Source organism: Pocillopora damicornis, chromosome 14 (assembly GCF_964200805.1).
Source record: "Pocillopora damicornis chromosome 14, jaPocDami1.2, whole genome shotgun sequence".
NCBI classification, from domain to species: domain Eukaryota; kingdom Metazoa; phylum Cnidaria; class Anthozoa; order Scleractinia; family Pocilloporidae; genus Pocillopora; species Pocillopora damicornis.
Genome location: NC_142683.1, coordinates 8,515,081 through 8,535,939, shown reverse-complemented (window position 1 = coordinate 8,535,939; position 20,859 = coordinate 8,515,081). Strand labels below are relative to the sequence as shown.

General features: G+C 36.6%; 2 protein-coding genes, 1 non-coding gene and 1 pseudogene across 10 annotated transcripts; all 4 read right to left on the bottom strand.

The window, feature by feature from the left end:
- Positions 1-1,735: 1,735 nt before the first annotated feature.
- LOC113677342 (EH domain-containing protein 3) lies at positions 1,736-7,366 on the bottom strand. The gene is made up of 2 exons (XM_027194159.2): positions 6,292-7,366; positions 1,736-4,563 (listed from the first exon to the last, which is right to left on the bottom strand). The coding sequence occupies exons 1-2, from the start codon at positions 7,201-7,203 to the stop codon at positions 3,847-3,849; spliced, it is 1,629 nt and encodes a 542-aa protein (XP_027049960.2). The 5' UTR covers positions 7,204-7,366; the 3' UTR covers positions 1,736-3,846.
- Trnai-aau (transfer RNA isoleucine (anticodon AAU)) lies at positions 4,775-4,848 on the bottom strand. The gene has a single exon. It is a non-coding gene; the product is annotated as a tRNA-Ile (tRNA).
- Positions 7,367-8,621: 1,255 nt separating the features above from the next.
- Positions 8,622-20,828, bottom strand: LOC113677332 (uncharacterized). Of its 8 annotated transcripts, none has more exons than XM_027194140.2 (12): positions 20,532-20,795; positions 19,273-19,316; positions 18,381-18,609; positions 15,321-15,431; positions 15,022-15,093; positions 14,723-14,820; positions 13,913-14,087; positions 13,589-13,689; positions 12,979-13,137; positions 11,294-11,934; positions 10,365-10,402; positions 8,622-9,714 (listed from the first exon to the last, which is right to left on the bottom strand). In XM_027194140.2, the coding sequence occupies exons 3-12, from the start codon at positions 18,513-18,515 to the stop codon at positions 9,592-9,594; spliced, it is 1,653 nt and encodes a 550-aa protein (XP_027049941.2). In that variant the 5' UTR covers positions 18,516-18,609; positions 19,273-19,316; positions 20,532-20,795; the 3' UTR covers positions 8,622-9,591. The 8 variants fall into 8 exon arrangements, with proteins under 8 accessions (XP_027049941.2, XP_089049123.1, XP_027049939.2 ...); XM_089192997.1 differs by having other exon boundaries at positions 18,381-18,598; positions 20,532-20,786; XM_027194138.2 differs by lacking the exon at positions 19,273-19,316 and having other exon boundaries at positions 18,381-18,598; positions 20,532-20,828.
- On the bottom strand, positions 16,327-17,194 carry LOC149034298 (uncharacterized; annotated as a pseudogene).
- Positions 20,829-20,859: the final 31 nt, after the last annotated feature.

The window sequence follows — 20,859 nt, the reverse complement described above, 5'->3', positions numbered from 1 at the left end:
TCAGTTTGATTCGAGTACTATACAATAAACTACTTTGTAACCTGCTTGTTCGAACCGTATCATTGCGTGTTATTGGCCCTCAGTCGTAGCAAGGTCCGCACTGCCACGACCTCAGGCCAATATTACTCAGTTCGTGAATGAAAGTGATCCTCGCAGTAATGTGCACTACTTAGGCAGTAGTGAAAATAAGGCCTGAAAAAAAATTCAGGCCTGTACGGGATTTGAACCCATGACCTCTGCGATACCGGTGCAGCGCTCTACCAACTAAGCTAACAAGCCAACTGGGAGCTGGTCATGAAGTTGGTTCTAACTAAACCCGTGAAGTGATGAATAAATGGTTAAGAATACATGAAAGTCATATATTTGAACTGCGGATAAAGACGTGAATGAAAGTGATCCTCGCAGAAATGTGCACTACTTAGGCAGTAGTGAAAATAAGGCCTGAAAAAAATTCAGGCCTGTACAGGATTTGAACCCATGACCTCTGCGATACCGGTGCAGCGCTCTACCAACTAAGCTAACAAGCCAACTGCGCTGCACCGGTATCGCAGAGGTCATGGGTTCAAATCCCGTACAGGCCTGAATTTTTTTCAGGCCTTATTTTCACTACTGCCTAAGTAGTGCACATTACTGCGAGGATCACTTTCATTCACGTCTTTATCCGCAGTTCAAATATATGACTTTCATGTATTCTTAACCATTTATTACTCAGTTCGGCCATCACGCTCAGGTAATAAGAAGTAATAAATAAGCCTCGCTTTGGAGAATGTTTGTGCTCTTTGATTTTCAGGGTTCATACTTCGCGAAGTTTGATTCCTTTTGCTGTCTAAGCGATCTAGATGAAGTCGTATGTGGATGGTTTATTCCCCCTCACGAGAGAAGGCCGATGTGTTTACCTTGTTCTGTGCATAAGCAACGTTGATCTTTTTATACTTCAAACGTAACTGTTAGGAAAGGAGTTGTCATTATCCTTCTCGATTTTCAAAGGGACATGGTAGGCTAGGCGGGGATCATTGTGTCGACCTTGTTCTGTGTAAAGGTGACCTATCTTCCATACTTTCAAACGTACCTATTAAGAAAGAGAATGGTGTTGTCCTTTTCTATTTTCAAAAGTGACATGGTACGCTTTACTATTCTTTAGATACTGTAATATGCCGTCCCGTGGGCGTGCCAGTTACAACGAGAAAGGTCTTATGCCACTAGACTAGAGGAGCAAGGCGCACTTTCCTTCTGCCTTTTCAATCCCATTCCCAGGGTCTCACTCCCTCCTGTTCCTTAACATTACCTTAACCCTTTCACTCCCAGATAAAATTTGTAGTTCTGCTTACTGTCAACTATACAATTCTTATGTACTGTTATTTCAGGGAATTTAGTATCGGATCAACTGATTATCCCCAAATTGATATTTTTCTTTATTCTCATCACTTATTATACTTACAATTTGTATTGATATTGTAAGGAGAAATTCTGTCTTGGTCACTCATGGGAGCCAAAGGGTTAAAGGCGAGGAAGGACAGGAGGTGGTGGTTGGGGGGGAAGGGAGGAGAGAGAGACTCTTAGAACGGGGTTGTAAAGGACTCGATTGGGAGAGAAGTTGCGTGGGAGCTCAGATAGAATGATTCCTTGCATGGTGAAACATCTTTGAAATCCCTTGCCACACTCTTCACAACAAAAAAAATCCAGGAAGTAAGTTTGACACCAAACCCTTTTTGACATCAATAACAGGAAAACCAAATTAATTTTTAAGGTACCATTATTTTAATTTACTTAATACAGAATGCCCTTTTAACAGTCAATGTTAAATGTCAATGTTGATACACCTCGACTATATCAAAAATAACCCGAGGCAAAAATAAGTAATGTTCCTCTATCATGCAATAATAATTATTTGATGGTACAAAGGAGACTTAAACTAATAACACTGTCAAAAGAATGAACCTAATTCACATTAGAATTGTATTTACTTTGGTTCAAAGTGATAAAATAAAATTATATTCATATCTCCTGTAAGCTAATTCAATTTCTAAATTTAACAAGCTCTTTATAAATTCTAAACATAACATTTTTGCACAGAATTGGATTTAATGGGAATGGGAAATCAATCCTTATTGCTCAAGTGAATGTCAAAGAAAATGCATTTAAAAATTACCATAGTGGCTAATTTTTACAGTTGTTTGTTTGGTTTTATGATCAACTCCCAAAAGGTAAAGTAAGAAATAAAACAATCCTTGAACAATCAGAGCATGGATATCTCTACAACCACCAAAGCAATTACCTAACTTGATGTATTTAAGAGCTGAAATATCTTCGTTTAGGAAAAAGCTGCTTCAGCTGAAATTCTTATTTTGGCAATAACTACAGACATTTGAATAGTATGGTTGGGTTTACACACAAAACACTAGTTTCACCAATAACAAGGTGCATTGAATTGAAAATGTTCACTTTATACCAGGTCCCTGTTGTTCGAAGGTTAGATAATGCTATCCACCGGATAAATCTCTAAACAGTGGATAATGCTATCTGTTTTGCTATCACTTATCTGTTGGATAGTGATTTATCCCTTAGATAGCATCATCTGACATTTAAACAACTGGGCCCAGATGCCAGTTGCTTTTATACACTAAAATATGTTTTGCTATTACTTATCTGCTGGATAGTGATTTATCTATTGAAAAGTGTTATCTGACACTTGTATAACTGAGCCCAGATGCTAGTTGCTTTTATACCCTAAAATAGCCTGCAATGTTTTTTCTTTAGATTTCTGTCACCATTTTGAGTCCACTTGTATGAGCTACTCACAAAAAAGAATGAGTATAAAATCCCTGCTACTGATAAAAGGCTTTGTCCATATTTGACAGTAGCAGTTACAGGCCATACTTAGTTGAGTTAACTTTTAGTGATTATAGAAAATGGTACACAATCAAAATCTGGTATGTCTCTTGATTTTTGGTTGAAGATACAACCTCATGCAACATGAAATAACTAATTCAGATTGTTACATCCAAGTTTTCCAACAATTAGAAGACAAATTATACTGAATTGGACAGCAACATGCACCTTTTACATGCAAATCAAATTAATAGATCAATCACTGTAAATTAACTTTTGCTGAACATAACTAATTTACAAGTTAGTGAAAATTTTATCAGACCTGTATCTGTCAATAACAGTAGTACTTCCTTTCTATATATTGATTTACCTCCAAAACAAAAAGTCCCAAACCCTTTTCACTTGGTGGTATGTAATTAATTTAAAATCAAGAGAACACTCTGGTCTGAAAAACCTTATTGTGTGATATTTTGGCTGACAACAGAGGCAGTCAACTTCTTTGTTTATTGACTGAAGACTTATTAAGGTTTACATCTACTGTTTAATGTTCATCTGCATTATATCCTTTCATTATATCCATCTTTCTCAAGTTATGCAGTATAAACACCTTTTAAAATACTGCTGCGTCAGATACTCTTTTTCATGGAAGGAAAATGTAACCAAAAGCATTCACCGCACTAAGATAATTTTACAAACTAGCTGCAGCACAATATGGAAAAGACATATCTAAATCAGAAATAGCACAAAAAAGCTAAATAAAATGTCCATTTGAATACAATTTAACCCTTAAAATAATTATTTGAACTCCAAATCCTGCATAAAATGTACAGTTATGAAACCTCTCATAGACACAAAGCTGGAAACTCCCCAGCCATAGAGAATTTCAACATTTACTTAGTATATTACCTTTTAAAATTATTTTGACCCAATCAGACAATTGTAAATGTTTGTAACTTGTCCAAATCAGCACACAGTTCTTAAAGATCACTGTACTGCCTTGCTGATGTTGGAGTTTTGTCAGTCATAGTCCATACCATTGGACGAATTAATACGTTTTGACGGAGGAGTAAGGTGTGTAGAAAGTTCTTCTGGTAGATCATCATCCTCTAACTTGATCTTTATCAAGTACATTGCCAAAGCAAACTCATCCTCATCAAGTTTCCCATCACGATCTATATCAGCCAGAGTCCAAATTTTACCCAATATATTGTTTTGTAGCTTAGATTTTGTCATCTCCTTCTTTGCAACAGCTCCACTAATCTTTCCACCTTGAGGATTCAAACTTCTGAAGATCTTGTCATATTCATGCTTAAATTCTTCCACCACCCAATCATCTGATCCAGCCCCCAAAGCAGCACCCTGGCAGGCTCCTGATGCAAAGGGGTTGTTGGTAGAATGAGAGACAGTAAATGCCCCTCCTCTCACAGAAGCATCAGATTCACTATCACTCTCCAAGGGTATCATGGCCATCAGACGTGGAATTTCATTTGCCAGCATGCGGTCAAGGGATTCTATCAGCTTGGTTTTCAAAGGAGAAAACTTTGAGAAGTCATACTTGCGCAACTGCTCTTTCATTTTTAGTACAGGTGGGAAATCCCCAGGGGATATGTTTTGTTCCCTTTGAATCTTCATGTAGACATCAGAAAGCTTGTTCAAAAGCTGCTCCTTCTTTTTATCCTTGCCAAACACTGCTGGCATTTGGTTTTTCAGCTCTGCTATAACATATGCATGAACCTAAAAACAGAGAAACCACCCCCCCAAAAAAAAGTCAGTGCTTAAAATTGAAGTTCTCCAGCCTTAAAGATTACTACATGACACCTACATTTTGGAACCATTTTTTAGTCAAATCAAAGTACAAATCACATAATTCTTTGCATATAGAAGCCATCCTCGCAGTTATGGATACTACTCAACTGGTAGTGAAAATAAGGCCTAAAAAAAATTCAGGCCCCAGTGGGATTTGAACCCATGACCTCTGCAATATTGGTGCAGTGCTCTTACCAACTGAGCTAACAGGCCAACTGGGGGCTGGTCATTATTTTGGTTCAAAATTAACCCTCCAAGTGGTGAAAACATGACTTTAAATGTATGATAATCATATATGTGTACTGCGGTTGAAGAAACAAATATAGAAGCAGTCCTCACAGTTATGAATACTACTTAACTAGTATTGAAAATAAGGCCTGTTGGCTTGTTAGCTCAGTTGGTAGGAGTGCTAGACTGGTATAGCAGAGGTCATGGGTTCAAATCCTGTATGGACCTGAATTTTTTTCAGGCCTTATTTTAACCACTAGTTAAGTAGTATTCATACCTGCATGGATCACCTCTATTTGTTTCTTCAACCACAGTGCACATATATGATTTTCATATATTGACAGTCATGTATACATCAATCTTCATTTTCTTATCCTATTTAATGAAAATTTTTAAATCATTGGTGATCCTTTCAATCTGTTGGCTCTCAGCATCAATTTGATCATGAACAACACTAGTCTTTGCTATAAATTGTATCTTTTTTCCAGCATATGAGAAAGCAACACTTAAAAAAAATTATCAAATTTCAAGGCTTGTTAAGGCAATCAATAAAATTGCTGAAAAATGTGAGATAAAGAAGCCCTTGTGCAGTAGATTTTTAAAGCTTTCGTCTCCAGAAAATTAAAAACAAAAAGAAATGGATGAATTATACTTCTTACAGATTTTGCATGAAGACAACAAGATGTCTGTAATAAAATCTTTAAACAAGGTAATTCAGAGTTGTAATTGAACTGTGTTTCATGCAATTTTGACCTGAAATCACACTTATAATTTCAAATTGAACTCCCTGCGTACTTGATTTTAGACCAAATCACAATCCACTCAGTATAACTACCGTTGTAAATTATATGAACTTGGTATCTCATTAGAGAATACCCTGCAAAATATTATGTTTTCACAGGTCAAAATGATCAAGATTATTGTCTAAAACACTGAAATTTTGGGGGAGTAACACATTCTTTCTCTAATCATTTTCAGCATTACACGAAATGGCAAGATTTCCCTATAGCCACAGACTATTCTCAGATAAAGCCTTGGTCCCAAGGTAATCTCTTATTCTTGCCATTTCTCCTTTTATTAAAGACCTGCATTCAAAGTGAAGTATGAGTTCACATGGAAATCTTTCTCATGAATCGTTCGTTTCTCCGCACTGTTATATCTTGTTAGCGATTTATTTAAATACAGTGCATTGTACTTAGAGAGAGCTCAACTACTTAACTCCTCATTTGTAGTTTTCCAATTCTAAAATGAAAAACACTGTGCTTAAATGTAACACAGTAATCACTTTTTCCCTTCTTTTAGTTTGTCAAGCCTCAATAACTTTAACTCCTGACAACTCAAACCTTTTACAATTACCCTTAAGGAGTTGAGTTACTTGGAGTCGATTGTATGATCGAAAGTAGTAAAAATCAAAAAATTTTTGCAAACCTTAGCCAAACGGGCTCTCTTGATGAAGTCATTCAACTTCCTCAGTGCGGCATTTCTTGGAAGGGTTTGAATATCGTTGAACAGATCACTGGCTTCACACTCGAACAATTTTCGATTTTCATCAATTTGCAAAGGTTGGTCCCAGAAAGACCCGATATACACGCGTGCAACTTCAGGAGTGTTGATCACTTTCCCCAAGGACCACATGAGAGCTCCATACACCCGCATCAGCTGTTGAGTCGTGACCATATCAGCTTTGTTGAGGACAATTCGAATCTTGTCATCGTAGTCGCGAAGAACTTCAATTCCACGTTGGAATTCGTCAGAAATGTCAAGTTTGTGCGCATCGAAAAGAAGAATTATCCGATCGCATCGTTCGGCAAACCATTTCAGAATTCCAGTGAAATCGTATCCGCGAGACACACTCTGCTTTTCGCCTGACAAAATACCAGGTGTATCTACGATTGAAATACTCTCAAGGACAGGGCTTGGAAGCTCAGAGCAGCAAAACCTATTTAGAAAGGCATTACCAAAAGAATCGAGAGTGCGGAAAGGTTTCGTGGGATCCACTATTAAAGCATTTCCGGGAATGACTTGGTCTTTCTCTCCATGCATCACTGCGATGAAACTATCCGTAGTAGGTTCTGGGCCTACGCGTATTCCAGGAAAATCTCGTTCAAGAAGATAACGAATGAATGTTGTTTTGCCAGTAGAATACTGCCCAACTAACAATACCATGGGTTTTGCCACGAAGTCAGGCTCAGTCATAGCGGGCGAGTGGAAATCATTGAAAAGGTAAGACTCTTCCAGTGGTTTCAGTTGCTTGAAGTAAAGTTTCTTCAAGCCATCCACGACTGAGTTGAAAACTTGAGGGTTTCTTTGACCGTCGTTCTTTTTCATCCACGAAAACATGGCGAGGGATATTCGAAGAAAAAGATTATACTTTGTTGAATGTTATGCCACGAGGAGTATCTGTGATTTTGATTTGTTTTTCAGGTAAGTATCGTGTGAAAGAAAACGCCACCCAAACGCTCCCTTCCGCCGCGCATGCGTGTTGTCGTCTGCGAGTCTAGCCGCTTGACTAATGACGTCACGAATCTATACTCAGAAACTGACTAATACCCCATCAACACCAGCAAAACATGTTAAGTTAACCGGATTTAACCGAACGAAAATATGAAAAAAGAGAAATGAAAAACCAAATTTTCCATAAGATTCAAATAGTCACTAACTTGTATGTTCAATGTAACACATTTGAAGTTGTCAAACACTGGTTCAAGTAGCCTCTATGAAGAAAAAAAAAGTGTTTAAGAAAACAGCCTTAGAACCTGTTAAAGGCATGGTTTGATGCTACTCTGGTTTAAAGATTTAATGAATGCAACTGAGAAATTACAACTCATAGAAAACTTATGATGAGAGGGCAAGTCAGAGAACCAAAAATTACTACAACAAGGACATGATATTTTAAAGAATATATGTGTATGACCTGACAACAAGGATATAAATGTTTTCTAAAACTGTCAATTTATTTTGAATGCTATGAATTGTAACTTATCAGTTACATTCATTAAATCTTTAAACCAGAGTGACATCAAACCATGTCTGATTGTCCACATGGTTGCTACATGAACTTTAGTATATTTTAACCGGGTAAAGCCTTGGTGTGAAAGGGGTATAATTCAATATTCCTACCAGACCACAAAGTACATGCTCAATCTTTTTAGAAAGGCTGTGCTAAACTATTACCCTTTAAATGCAAATCATCTTCACTTTTTGGTATTGTGTTGTCCTCCTTGAGAGTAAATAGGAACTAGTGAGAACAAGAAGAATCTTTGATCACCAAAGGATACTTCATCAGTAGAAACATACTTCATTCATTTTTTAATTTTCTTAGATAACTTCCTTTAACAAATAGGGCAGCAATCAAGAAAACAAACATAGCAATCACAATAAATTGACAGTTTTAAAAAACATTAATATCCTTGTTGTCGAGTCATATACACATATTCTTTAAAATATAATTTCCTTATTGTGGTAACTTTTGGTTCTCTGCCTTGCCCTCCTATCATAAGTTTGCAAGACTTAACCTGAAGCCTTGATAACAGGTATAAACAAGAGATGAAATTTTGCACCCTAGATCCCATCCTTTACTATTGCCCTTTAGAAAGATCTTGTGAAGAGAAGCCAACTTATGATTGGCTTAAACATAACCCACATAAAATCTGCAGCCACCTCTACACCTGCCCAGACACATAGAGGGCTCACAGTAAACAAAAATTAAAAAAGTGACAAAGCCAAGATCATGTTGAGAAAGATATTCAGAGTCCTAGCATTGTTACACAGTTTATTGCAAATTTCTCACTGTCTTAAATAATACTAAGAAGATTTATAGCAAGATAGTTTTAATTCATGCCATCATGTGGAGGGATCTTGAAGCTTAGTCACCAAATGCTATATTAATACCAAAATGTATCCTAGCACTGTATTTCTTAAAATGTTACACAACATCTTTTAGAAAGATGCAAATTTCAAAAAATCATCTCATCAATCATTTAGCAGTTGCTAAAAATTTTTTGCCTCTAATTACAATTTTCAGTTTTCTGCATCAAACGTTAAGTGGTCGTCCTGATCAGGCAATGGAATCAAGAAGATACAGTGCTTAGAACAAGTTCTAGATGGTATTTTGGATACTGAATAGACAACAATCACTAATCCAGAACTTAAATTTGAAAAAGCTTCTTTAACAAATAAATCTTGCCACCAACTCTGAAGATCCCCCATAACTAATTCCCTTTAAAGTACTAAAATTATTTTGTGATTTAGGAAAAGTTTCTTTCGAATTGTATTTTTCTCACACTTATAAAGCATTTTAAATTGTGCTTATATTCCACTTCCTAATTAATAGAGTTTTTGAAAGAAAAATGAAAAAGTTTGTGCTATAGGTTTCTAATAATTGAAATATTGACAATAATTAGCTGATAATCAAAGCTTCAAGGAGACATGTCTCCTTGAGCTGAATGAAGAAGTTCCTTATTCCTAATAAATTTGGTAAAATCAAGGTCAAAAAATTATTTCCTTGTCTTAATACTGTGGCTAACTAACAATAAAAAAGGAGGAGGAGGAGGGGTAGGAGCTAGATATAAATGGAGCAAAAAAATTACTTTCGGTAAAAATTCTTCAATGCAAAAGAAAAACAAATCTGGCCAAGGTGATTAAGGCTGGTGGCTAGTGAAACAATCTATTCATGGGAGACTGTGTTTTGTTTAATTCTTGTGACACATTAATAATAAAAATATCTGGCTATTGAATTTCCTCTTTGCGAAGTTCTTGTTCAAGTTGTTTGACCTCATCCAAAATATGCTGATGCTCCTCAAGAAGATCATTGTACTCTTTTATATGTTTCTCTCCAATTTTCTCAAACTCCTGTAAAGTTAATGAATAAAAAGACAAATGTGTACACAACTCATCACTACACAATGTTTCATGGTTATTGTGATTACGTAAGAGTCATTTTTTTGGTTCTTGCTAAAACAATATACATAACATTTCATTTTGTTTCAGTCTCAATTAACACAGCTGAACTTTTACAAGGGCTCTTGTTTGAAAACATAAATTGACTTGGCTATGAAATATTTTCCTGATTACCCTTTATATTCCAGAAAATGCCCATGTTGAAACTCCCACAGCCTTACTTGTCATGGGTGTTTTTTTTTTGGCAAAAAATAATAGAAATGTTTTAACAATGGAGTTAGTAAGGTTGTGTACATTCTCTAGTTAATTAAATGCTAAGTTTTTCTCAAAAAGTAAATATTTAAGGGAGTGAACACAGATAGAGTGAATGGCATACAGTTTGTGGCCAAGTATGCAACAGTATCACCATATCTGAAGAAAACATTACTATAGGCTTTTTAGAAGGTCCAAGTGAAAATGACACCCAATCTTTGGAAAATTGGATTAAAATAAATTGACAGACTGCTTGACTCTTTTGGCTCTACTTACTCATTCTGGTCACAACTAAGTGTTTGTAACAGAGAAAATTTCACACAGTGAGAAAGATATAGCCTGTAACTTACCTCAAGATGTTTTGCAGCTTGTCGTTCACTCTCAATGTCTAAAAAAAACATAATTGTTCCAAATTGAGGAAGAATGTTCCAGGCAAGAATCAACTAATGATATGATATTTGAAGTTCACAGGTCTATCAAATGTGATGGTCTCATAATTTTCCATGAACAAAAAGTACATCACATGGCAGATGATTACACTTGGAACTCTAATTGTTATCGAGACCTAGCTGTTCATTGAACACTCAAAAGTATTAATTTAACTGTGCCTTTTGTTTGACTGTAGAGTCACCCAATCTACCTGTACCAAGTGAATAAAGGGGGTAAGTTTCTTAAGAAACTGTGGTGTTGCATCAATGGGAGGGTATAGCAGGTAATTTAGTGTTAACAACTAAGTCAAAAACGTAAATTGACCACCGTAAAGGGTTAAAAAGCTGACAATTCAAGCGTCAGCCTTTTGTCAGACTTTGCTCTGACAAAGGGCTAATGCTTGAAGTGTCAGCTTTTTTACCCTTTACATTGGCCAATTTTCAATTTTCAACTCAGTTGTTAACATTAAATTACTTACCTGTACCAAGGAATAGTATTGTACACTCCTCAGATTTTATCAGTAAAAGAGTTAAACCACAGTTTACAGTGAAATAAGATAACAAAATAATAATTTTTTTGGGCAAAAACAGAGGAACTGCAAGTAGCAGGTACACTTCAGTGAATTCAATAAAATAGTTATAAAGTAAGAATAAAAAGAACAGAGAAACACTCTAAGTTCCCCATCCAGAGAAAAAATTCCCACATATAAAATACTGCAAAAATGCTGCAAAAACGCTGCAAAAATGCTGCAAAAATGCACTACCTTTAGTTGAATAAAACATTTTGCATGCCTACAGGTTATGTAAAAAATTTAACTATTTAACCAAGATAATAATATCAAAACATCTACCTCTTTTAGTATAATCATAAATTTCCACACCACCCTGTAGGCCTCCCTCTGTAGTAACACTTAGCCTAATTTCACTTGCCACCATTTCTTCATCAAGATTTTTGCTAGCAGCATCTTCTGTCTGATTTGAAGCTGTCTTCTCTTCTCCCTGATTATTGGTTAAGCTTTCCTGAACTCCATGAACAGAGTAATCCACTGCAGAGTCCACGCTCTCAACTTCCAGTTTGTTTAACATGTCACTCCTTCCAACAACTAATGCTGGTGTTGCTGGTGTCTGATTGGGTGTGGTGCCTTTAAAAGGACTGGGGGAGACATATGGAGCAGGCATAGGATTGTGACCCACATTTTCTGTACTATTGCTGGACTTGTTTGTTAAAGTTACTGTGACAACACCTCTACTAGGTATACTATTCTTTGCTCCTGAGTGAGGAAGTTCAGGTATATTCATTGGATTAAAGTTTATGACTGCAGGTACTGCAGTATTACTGAGTGTAGAAGGCTGCCTCAGGACTGCCTGGGTATTCCTACTGCTATACATGTAAGGTACATGGTAAGTCTGATTTTGCTGTTTTGTAATTGTTGTTAAACTGACATCTGATCTGACATATGGAAGAGGGATCAGAATTGGACGATCATTGTTCCTTCAACAAAAGAGAGAGAAAGTATGAAATAATTGAACAGAATAGCAAAATAAAAATTCAAAATAAAAAAAAAAAAAAAACAGAAAAAATTTTGTCTGATTGGTTTCATAAGCCCTTGGATTTACTAGTTCTATGTTTATTTAATTTAGTCTGTAAAAATGATTAATGATTCAGAGCCACCTTAACCTTTGGACAATTTTGTGTGGCTCTTAGTATCAGCATGCAGTGCTTACTCTGTTATGGATAACAATTGTAAGATAAATATCTACAAATTTCAAGAATGCTTAGTCATGCTGACATGCATACCATGATGGAACTTTCTGAAACATTTTATTAGGTCAGGTAATAATGATGTAATGTTATCAAAATAGTGGTGTTGTACATGTAAGCTTCCGGAATGTTCAAGAATACTGTGTAAAGTTAATGTATATATGTATATAAAGACTCAGTTATGAAATACTAGTTAGTAGTAGTTGTTGGAAGTGAACGACTGTTTGGAAAGCTAACCAGAGAGAGCCATTGTTCATTAAGGAAATTTGGAGAAAACTGTGATATTGTGTCAGTGGTGAGCTAAGGTATAGACTGTAGTGGGCTTAAGCAGGTTTATTGAAGATAATTACTGTACTGACTTAAGGATTTGCTCCCTATTAAGAATAATACAAATTATTTAAAAGAGTAGTTGAGTCTGTAGGATTGCAGTATTTCTTCTATTGATTAAATTATACCATAACAAATTCAAGTCCCACAATATGAAGTGAATATGGGCATTGCTCTCTTCCCTGGATAAGATACAGCTTAATTGCCAGCATTTTTTCAGGTTTCCCTCTTAGTAATTAATCATATTAATATTTGGGAATGCAATGTGAGAGTTAAGTGCTAGTGTTTCACCCAAGAAAATGATGAAAATAGCCAGAGCTGGACTCTTGTCCACTCAGACTACACTCAAGCTTCCTAATCATCATGCCACCATGTCTAACCCAATATCTACTCTTAATATCACTGTATATTAATATTCTTCGCAAACTACTTTAACCTAACACTCACTCTTGCTTGTTTTCTATATCAGGAGCAGAACTAGATCCCTGTAATTCCCCATTCTTTGTCTCTCCCATATCATTTGTCTCAGCTGTATCTGTTTCCACTTTATATTTCAGATTTTTAGCAGCAGGTGCTTTCTTGGAGTACCGAGAAATCTGTGGTGTCCTTTAAAAATAATTATTCCCAGGTCAGCTTTGAATGTGATATGATATTCAGACAAAATAATATCTCCTTAACTTTGCAAGGATCTCCTTTCACTAATACACCAAAAGAACTTGACTCAGACATAATAACAATAAAGAGGTCTTGTGGTAGCTAAAAAACATCACTGAACAGAAAGAATCATCCTTATCTCTAACTTCAAATGAGCATTATATCACATACCCTCCTTTCAATAAAAATCACAATCTAAATTTGGAAAATAACCCCCTTCCACAAGGCTGAATTCTTCAGCCAAGTTTTAATCACTTCTGGTTAGAGTTAAGACCTCATAAAAACAACAAAAAGGTAAGAAATACAGAAGGGAACAAATCAAACTAACTTAGTCCATTTATCTTTTAAATCATTATACATGCAATCAATCATTAGTCAGTTAAAAGTCAGACAGTTTTCTTACCTAAGTTGCACTGGTGCAGAAGTGTTAATGTACTGCACTAAACCCTTTTTGGTATCCCTTCGACTAGGATACATAAGACTGTGTAGAGACTCTATTCTTCCCTGTACAAGGTAACACAATAAACCAAAAAACTTTCAAATTGTATGCTGTAGAGCTTCAATGTTAACATTAATTTTAATTGACAGAAACATCCTTTAAGTTAGTACATGGAAATTTCAACAATTTCACTCTGCCACTTACAAGTAATATAACTCATCTTCACAAGCCACAGGAGGGGTTGTAAAGTCTTATATTTATGGAAGTGAAAAAATGTTGCTCACTTACATGACATACTCGTTGATAGACTTCCTCAAGCCCAGCAAGCTCTGCCTGAATGGTTTGGTTTTCAACATCAGATATAATTTTATTATTTTTGGAGTTAAGCTCTGCTGGAAGCACAAAGTTATCTTCAAGATCACTTTCCTGGGGCCTGTTTGGTGGATTGGAATAAACTGTTCTCCTGGAAAATATGAACCAACACCATGATAAGAAATTTCTTACTTGCTCTACATAATCACCAAGATTACTTTAAGACTAGTGATTTACCACAGAATTAAAAGATACTACAAACAATTTTATATCCTTACCAATTAAATCACCGAAGCCTTAGAAAGTACTAGCTTAGAGCAATAACCATTTTCCAACAATAACCATGGTTAATCAAGATAAATCTTCACCACCTGCTCTGATGGCTTCTTTTGTGCAGGCTACTGAACCTTCTTGTCAGAAATAATAACCCATATGGTGTTATACAATATTGTATGTTACAGTAAGTTGATGCTTTGTTATGCACAGCTAGAATTGTACTGTGTTGATGCTGATTTTGACTGACTGCACAACTTGCAAATAATTCCTAGAAACTTTTGCTGCATATTTATAGGTTTTAAAAAAAAATTCAGCACAGAATTGCTGAATAAGGTCAACATTCTATACTGTAGGGGAATGATAAACAGTAAAAAAACACAACTTATACTATGGTACTGTTGTATTAACAACTATTGTCCAGGTATTTGCAATCCACATGCTCTGATTTTAAAATCACAAATAAAGTAAACAAGTTCAACATACTTTATACATCATCCTCTCGGGACTTACCTTGTTGAATATCTCGCATCATAGACTGGGGTAGTGACAGGAGAGGGAGTTGCTGGCTCTGTTGAATGGCATGCTCTCAAAATTCTTGGCTTAGCATGCTGTCACATATCATAACAAAACAAAAAAAAGACTTACTGTTAGTACTAATGCAATATTACATTCAAAGACATGTATTTCAAAGCATACAGGCTTCACTTTTAATGATTGACTGCAAATCAGGGCATGAAATAAGCAAAATGTGCTAAAGTTCATGAAAACTCTGAATGATTTCATCAGCACTGAACATAATTGTTTCTAACCTTAATTTGTGAAGCAGAAAATCCAGTCTTCTCTGCAGCCTTGGGTAATTTGAAAGGATCTGGTCTTCTCTTCTTTTTACAAATAATGAAACAAAATCAAGAAGCAAAATTAAAAGAGTGAATTAATAGAAGAGTTTAACCTAGTATGATTTTAGCTATCCAGAGTCCAGAAGAGAAAATCACAGAATGAATCCTGTTTAGAATGCCATGCCCACATTGTTACTAAATGTACAGTTGTATATTTCTAATACCACACAAGATAGTTAAAAAAATTGTATGATCCATAAGCAGTGCCTTACATATCGTTCATCTTCTGGTCTAGCTCTGATGCTACAGAACTGACCACGCCCCATGGCCAGAGGTGGAATTGTTCGGTGTGTTCTTCTAATCCGGCCAGGTGAAACTTCATCCTAAGATAATAGAAGACAATGAGATTTTTAAATATTTTCTGTTAGTGTTACTTTCACAGTGCTGTTATACTGTAATAAAGAACACCACAATAGAAAGTACAAATGCCAAATTTTTGGTGGTAAAAAGAAAAGCTTATCAAAACAAGAGAAGCTTGTGTTAATAGTACAGTATTTAGTCCCATAATGTTGGAAAGCTGGAGTCACTTGCCAACAACAGGATGATTGATGACTAGGATCATTTCACTAGATGAAATGTTCAAATGGTTATTCTTAAGTGCAGCTGCCATACATTTCTTATAATGTTCATGATAAAAGTAAAGAATCCAATCCTACCAACATGTCAGCCAACATGGCAGCCAACATGTCAGCCAACACACTACTGACACACTACCAACACGTTGGCCAACACACTACCAACATGTTGGCCAACACACTACCAACATGTTGGCCAACACACTACCAACATGTTGGCCAACACACTACCAACATGTTGGCCAACACACTACTGACGCATCAGCTGACACACTATAGACGAGTTGGTAGGATCGAATGCATAAGACCAGCTATGTAGGAAAAGAAATCTAAATCGCCACCATTTTGAGAATGAAACACTAATACCTAGGTCATCTCCTAGTTTCTTTTTTTTTCAAGGGTTGGATACCAAAGGAGTCAGCATGTTGCATGTTGGTAAGATCGACCAACGCGTTGGTAAGATTGACCATATGAGAAAAGGAACTCTACATCGTTGCCATTTTGAGGACAAAACACTACATAGTGTTGGAGGCAAGATCAACTTCGTAGGAAAAGAAATCTAACTCACCACCATTTTGAGAATGAAATACTAGTACCTAGGTCTTCTCCTGGGTTTTTTTTTTTAAGGGTACTTAACCGAGGAAGTTAGCATGTCGGCTGACACTGATCTCACCAACATGTTTACTTTTTGTTTATTAGCATGATTAGGAAGCAAAAAATCTTTATTGATCACTGACTTTGTGGTGGCTCCTAAGGAGCTGTTTTTAATTGCAGTTTTACTGCACTGGAAACTGTTTGGTAATGTCTTCAAGCAGCTGTCTTCCAAAGTTCCTGAACCAGGTGAACTCATCTAAATAGCTCAGTATGTACTCATACAAAGTACCACACATGCACCTCAACTTCTTCTTGATCAAGGCCCAAACGCCTTTGATGGTATTGGTGTGTGCACCACTGTCAGGCTCAACAAAGTTCTTGGAGTGATCATCAATAGATGGATGTATCCTAGCTGATTGAGTGGTATGTACAGAGTGAATTGATTTGAGTAGATGGTAGTTCCAGGAAGGATGTGTGATAAGATAATGCACATGTGTCTCTCTAGTTCTGTTGGGAACACGGAAGACCAGCACTTTCTGCTACCCTTGCTCCACAACCCCGAAAACACCCATGGACCTTCCGATACTCTCCCTCTCTTCTACTTACCCTTGTCACCAAACTTGGACTCATCTATCTCCATGGTCTTTCTTAAACCTCCAAGTTTAATTTCAGCATTCAGGATCTTGTTGGAACAGATTGATCTCACTACCCACTTAGTAGGTTTTGAAAGGCTGGTAAGCCATGAGATTTTGCTCCCTAAAATCTGCATAGCCCATAGGAACATAAGATGTAGTCAGGTACTTAATGGAATGTTAGATCCCTCGATCTGTACTGTCTGTGGTCAAGCTGGTCACACTTGAATGCACTGTTTAGCTATGTGCAGCTCATGTAGTGGTGACAGTTATGAATGAAATTGTCAACAGGCACCAGCTGAGGCAGAAAATAGGAAAGAGAGCTGTAGAACAGCCAAAGTCTCCAGAAACTGAGCCAAACTATAAAGCCATTTGTAGGCAGCTGACACAAAAAAACCAGCAACTCGGCAAAGCCTACAAAACTATCAAGGCCCAGTATGATGAATTAAAAGAGAGCTGCCAAGACAAGGATGAGCAGCTAAATTAGGCCCAGCAAGATGCTGACGAGATGGCAGTAAAGTGAGGAGCGTGTTGCTGCCTACAAAGAGGAGATTAAGGAAAAGGATAAGCAGATTAATGCCCTCGAATGGCAGCTCCGAGCATTGCAGAATCCTGAGGTACCATAAACTGCAAACCAAGAGGCTTCTCGAAGGTGCACCAAAACAACCCAGCTGAAATTCATTGATGCTACGCAGTTGTGCTGTCCACCCTCTCCAGGAGAAGAAGTGCAGCCTAAATAATGCCTATAGACTGGCAGGAACAGCATGTAACACTATTAGGGACTTCCTGGGTATCGCGGAGCTGAGAATTGTCAATCAGGTGACATTTCAAAGCACCTTGGAGAGGCTAGGGAACCCCTAGCTAGCCAAAAAAACCATCAAGCAGGAATGTTGGAAGCAGCTGGGTGGACTCCTTCCAGTTGTTAAAAGACTTCACCTCACAAAGAAGCTGTTGCTGCTGGCACTGGATGATGCCTTCTATTCATAGAGGGTTTTGTCACTGAAAAAACCAGCTCCTTTAGCTCCTGGGTTCCAATAACATGACAAACAAGATGGTGGCCAAAAGGACATAATTCATTTTCATATCGCGAGTGAAAGTTTTCCAAAGAAGATGTTACAGATAAGTGTGGAAAAGGAAGGTTTAGCATTGCTTTGCATAAATAAGGCCCAAACAAAGTCAGTGACACACCAGTGACACACCACTGACACACCACCAACACATCTTATATATTGGAAGGATAAATGGTTGCCAGCATGTCAGCTGACAGTCGGTCAACATTGAGCTGATTCGTCGGTAGGAACAGATTCTTTACCTCTACCTTTACCTATTACATAACACCTCTCAAAGGAGATATGTATGTTTTCATGTTTGCCATTGTCTGCTTGATGGTGCAAATATATTGAAGGGAGAAAATACTTATTGGTCAGTCCTGGAACTAAATGAGTTCACCGCAGATTATATGAAAACCTACCAAGCTGACATAGTGCTTCACAGCTGATGTTGACTGTTGGTAGGGAACTACAGCTTGCACCAGACCCTTTGGTGGAAAACCATTTGCAAAGTGTACTTGTCTTGTAACACTACTTGTGTTGCTGTTCCTCATCATTATTCTTGAGTCACAAACATTAAAGCTTCCTGTAGGTTTGTCGTCATAGTTTAAAGATTATGCTGTGTGAGTTTTTTCCCAACCTTAAAGAGAACTATGGCAAAGATTAAGCAGTGTAGATGAACTATAAAACTTTGTAACATCATCATAATGACCAGGTACATCTTAAAGGTTAAAGGTTAAAAAAAGAGGAAAACAGACAAAGTGATTGGACAAAGCCATTGTAAATTCAATATGTACCTGTATCTATGGTTAAAACTCAGCCTACCAATTACCTCTTACTAACCTAGTTCAAGGTCTGTTCTGTATGTTACTGACTAGTTTTTTTTCACTCAAATTATGGCCCAAGCACCAAGCACTCAAGCCATAAATCTGTGCAGATAAAACTATGTTCCACAACTTACTGTACAAACTGAGAAAAGGATAGTAAGATATTTTTAATATCTCTGAGTTTAGACAAAGTGGGAAATTTTCAATTCAAACAAACTTTGAATTTACTAAGCCATAGAGTACAATACTGCCTTCTAAATTGATGAACCATAGCAGATGTACTAACAGAGAGATACAACAATAACCATTATACATTGTAATCCATCAAATATTTTTGCTTGTGTGACATTGGTCTAGATGCATCACATTTGATTGACTGTACCCCTGCTCAAACTAAGGAATATTGGTTATACCCTTGGTGATATTCGCCAATTTTCAAACCTTGTAACAACTATGATAATTTATTTTAAGATGAGAGAGCATTTACCTATTGATGCAAAAGAAGCGACATGTCTGTTTGTTCATAGGGTTCTACCAGAGAATGCAAAAGCAAACATCTCACATGTAGCAAACAGTTCATAAACATTTTACCAGTGTGTTGCAAAAATACTGGAGGATACTAAAAACAACAGCTTCCATTTGGTGCAAAAATATGCTTATATATTTGTTCTTAGACATTTATATGTTCCTCAAAGCTCACAGTTTTCCTTGAGCTTTGCTTTCAGAAAACTGTTTGCACTTTGAAACACATCATGTCCGTGGACAAATAAACTAGCACATTTTTGTGTCAAATGAAGGCTCCTGTTTAATTATTTATTTACTTTTCATTGTGTTAAACTCCATGTATGATTACAGTTATGTAGAAACTCAAAAGAAATAATGAGTGAGAAGTCATGGATGGGGAATAAAAGATCAAGAATACAGAGCCGCAAACTGAAATGTCAAGTTAAATGAGAAGTCAATATTCAGACAAGGCTGAGATGGGTAACAGGAATGTAATACATCTGTGTTCAATTGAGTTTGACTATCAAATAAAACCAAACAACTCTTCTTTTCAAATTGAGCCAGAGCAAACCAATAAGCAAACTAAAAACAAAACCCAGAAAATAAGTTTGTTTGATATCTGCCATTATTTTGCAGAAAAAAATTAAAATTCACCACAAAAGCAACTTTCTCCCAATCCTAAGAGAACATATTTACATTGAGGCTGAGCTTTTAACAAGCTATAACTTTGGCCTGGAAGTTAAATCCTTTGTCACTGATAGTTTTATTGTCGCCTTTATGTGTTCATTCGGACGAAAGACCAATGTTTTAAATGTCAGCTTAAGTAACTCTTTACAATGGCCAATTCACTATCATTTATCAATTCAGTTGATAAAACTAAACTATCTCTCCCCCCCTCCCACCGACGCAGCATCACAGTTTCTGTAGAAACTTATCTCTTTCCATTTGCCATCATTAATAGCCAAGTTAGTTCGATAGTCACACAGAATAGAGCCCAAAAGGAGTAACAATCCAGAATTGCGCTTAATAACTGAATGTCTGATTTGGGTAAAATTGTGTATTGTTTCCTGAACTCCTAATTAAAACAATACGTACGAGGTTCCAACCTATGTTTTTAGCACTAATTTTGCGTTCAAACCACATAAAATCAAAGCTAGCTGACTGAAGCTGACTATGTATATGCGTATATACACGGTGGGTGAGCAGTACAGCACATATAATTGCTTGAAAAGACTTACATACCATCTGTCATTGTTCTTGTCACCAAATAAACACTTGGAAACGGCCCGCGGAGATCATGTCAACAAACACATTTTTTACTGTGGCCGTCCTCTCAGAAATCAACATTGCTCTCTCTTGACTTATACCTTTCCTTTCTTACTAATAAAACTGTGTTTTTTTGTCTATGCGTCCTCTAGTTCGAGGAGATCGATAAGTTTAATGAGTTCAAAAGATTAAGTCCTTGACTTCGCGATCTTCGATGTGGAGCAATGCAAATAAATTTCCACGTGACGTCAAAATTGCTGAAAATCTTGCGCCAGCGGTAACAAAATATGCGGTAGTGCTCAGA

Coding starts and splice junctions, on each gene's coding strand:
- LOC113677342 (XM_027194159.2), bottom strand. CDS start 7,203: ATGTTTTCGTGGATGAAAAAGAACGACGGTCAAAGAAACCCTCAAGTT. Junction 4,564..6,291: donor AGAGAGCCCGTTTGGCTAAG/GTTTGCAAAAAT, acceptor CTCTGTTTTTAG/GTTCATGCATATGTTATAGC.
- LOC113677332 (XM_027194138.2), bottom strand. CDS start 18,515: ATGATGAGGAACAGCAACACAAGTAGTGTTACAAGACAAGTACACTTT. Junction 14,821..15,021: donor TTTCTGCTTCACAAATTAAG/GTTAGAAACAAT, acceptor GATATGTGACAG/CATGCTAAGCCAAGAATTTT. Junction 13,138..13,588: donor TCTGCACCAGTGCAACTTAG/GTAAGAAAACTG, acceptor TTATTTTTAAAG/GACACCACAGATTTCTCGGT.